The sequence below is a fragment of the Arachis hypogaea genome, chromosome 10 (genome assembly GCF_003086295.3).
Source record: "Arachis hypogaea cultivar Tifrunner chromosome 10, arahy.Tifrunner.gnm2.J5K5, whole genome shotgun sequence".
NCBI classification, from domain to species: Eukaryota; Viridiplantae; Streptophyta; class Magnoliopsida; order Fabales; family Fabaceae; genus Arachis; species Arachis hypogaea.
In genome coordinates, this window is record NC_092045.1 from 68,893,086 (window position 1) to 68,894,957 (window position 1,872).

A 1,872-nucleotide genomic window follows, 5' to 3' on the forward strand; every position below is an offset into this window, starting at 1 on the left:
GTCGATATTATTATATAAAATCGACGTCTTTTTTGTTGATATTTGATTCAATAAAATTAACACAACTACCGTCGATTTAATTATTTAGATACCGACAAAATTTTTTGTCTATATTTTGTTTTTTTTTGTCTATTTTAAATTTAAAAACTGACAACGCTACCGTCAATAGCTATATTTTTTTTATTTGAAAAATAGTAAACAATTAATCCAAATAAACTTTTAAATATAGAAATAAAATTTATATAGAATATTAGATAACAAGAAAAATAAACTTTTAAATATAAAAACAAAATTTATACTAAATATTAGATAATAAGTTTACAAACTTATTAAAATAATAAATAATCCTCTAACATAAAGACATAAGACAAGATAAATTTTTACGGTAACCTTTTTTTTAGTCAACTTAATTCTTAACGAAAGCACTAATATATTAAACTACAAAATTTTAAAAGAATCATTATTACAAAAATTAATTATTATAATTGAAGGATCAAATTCCAACCATGAAAAACTACCATTCCATTGCAAGAAAATTGGTACAAACTAGGAACTGTTACCCTCCATGAAAATGATCCTATCAAACAGTAATTTTTTTCCTTGCTATCAACAGCTTTCTTCCACCCACACCATCCACCATTAACGATCTTTTTCAGATCATCTGTGCCTGTATAGTGTGGATCGAGTATTAGATTGAATCAAATGCAAAAGTCTCACCTTCCTCCATATATAAGGAACCCTAATGCAGCCATAAATGACACAGCTGCACAGAAGAAAAATAATCTCATAAGAGAAAAGGCCACGCATATAGCAAGATATTGTATTCTGGTGGCAAAAATGCATTCTTAATATGGGTATGAAATACAATTTGATATTTGCTTTAAAAACTAACCTGCAATGAATATATTTCCAACGAGCTCAATAACACTATTGTGATCTATCCAGAGGTACAGCCAAATACAAACCTGAATCCAAACCACGCTTTAATCATTACGATAATCGATATCATCTATCAAAGGAGAAATTTGTTTTCTTCTATTTTGCTCTGGGAGAAACTTATGCCATCCTGAAATGCTTCTTGTGGCAACTAAATACAAGTATAAAACAAATAGTAGAAATCTATAATGGGATTTTTGCAAAGCAATCAAAATTCTTAACTAGTCTAGTAGCTTGTGATTGAAGTAAAGGTAGCAGGAAAGCACAATACCTGGATGAAATAGACGGCAGCATTGATAGAGATATAAACAAGCCTGAAATTATCAGTGGACAAACTCCTTGCCTGCTCAGTGAGTCAGTTAGAATGGACTGTAAGAGTAATTGTAAAAGAGAGCGCAGAAAAGAAAAGGGGGAGGCATACCTGACGATAAATCTCAGCCCAGAAAAGGACCAGAAGTGTATAAGTAGAGAAAAACAGGATGCCAGGAAGGTCCAAGAGCACCAAAATCAACACCTTGGGATGGAGGAGGAAGACTTGGGTGTGAAATCCAAAGACGAGGGCGCGTAGAGCGTTGACGAGGAAGTTCATGAGATGGAAGATCTACTGGATGGTCCAACGATATTCGGGGATTCTCAGCTCGATTCTAATCAATTGAATCTGAAGAAATCAAAGATGGTGAGGGAATTGATTTCGAAATAGTAATCCACTCCCAAGAGTGTATATGCAAGTACACCACCACCTGCATTTAGATGCTAGAGGGTTAAGAGCAACTCATTCTGAAAATAACACAGAGCAAAAGACAAATCATTGAAGCGAATATGCAACTGAAAAATCATGTTCCTTCAGCTTGTCCCCTGAGAAATCACAGATAAATCATGTTTCTGCTCAGTCTATTTCCACAACAATATTGTCCAGTTCCACTATCATAGGGAAAC

At 33.1% G+C, this 1,872-nt stretch overlaps 1 protein-coding gene across 1 annotated transcript; it reads right to left on the reverse strand.

Annotated features, from left to right (window-relative positions):
• Nucleotides 1–604: 604 nt before the first annotated feature.
• LOC112718256 (tobamovirus multiplication protein 1-like) lies at nucleotides 605–1,671 on the reverse strand. Its single transcript, XM_025770085.3, has 4 exons — nucleotides 1,358–1,671; nucleotides 1,208–1,279; nucleotides 893–965; nucleotides 605–763 (listed from the first exon to the last, which is right to left on the reverse strand). The coding sequence occupies exons 1-4, from the start codon at nucleotides 1,523–1,525 to the stop codon at nucleotides 714–716; spliced, it is 363 nt and encodes a 120-aa protein (XP_025625870.2). The 5' UTR covers nucleotides 1,526–1,671; the 3' UTR covers nucleotides 605–713.
• Nucleotides 1,672–1,872: the final 201 nt, after the last annotated feature.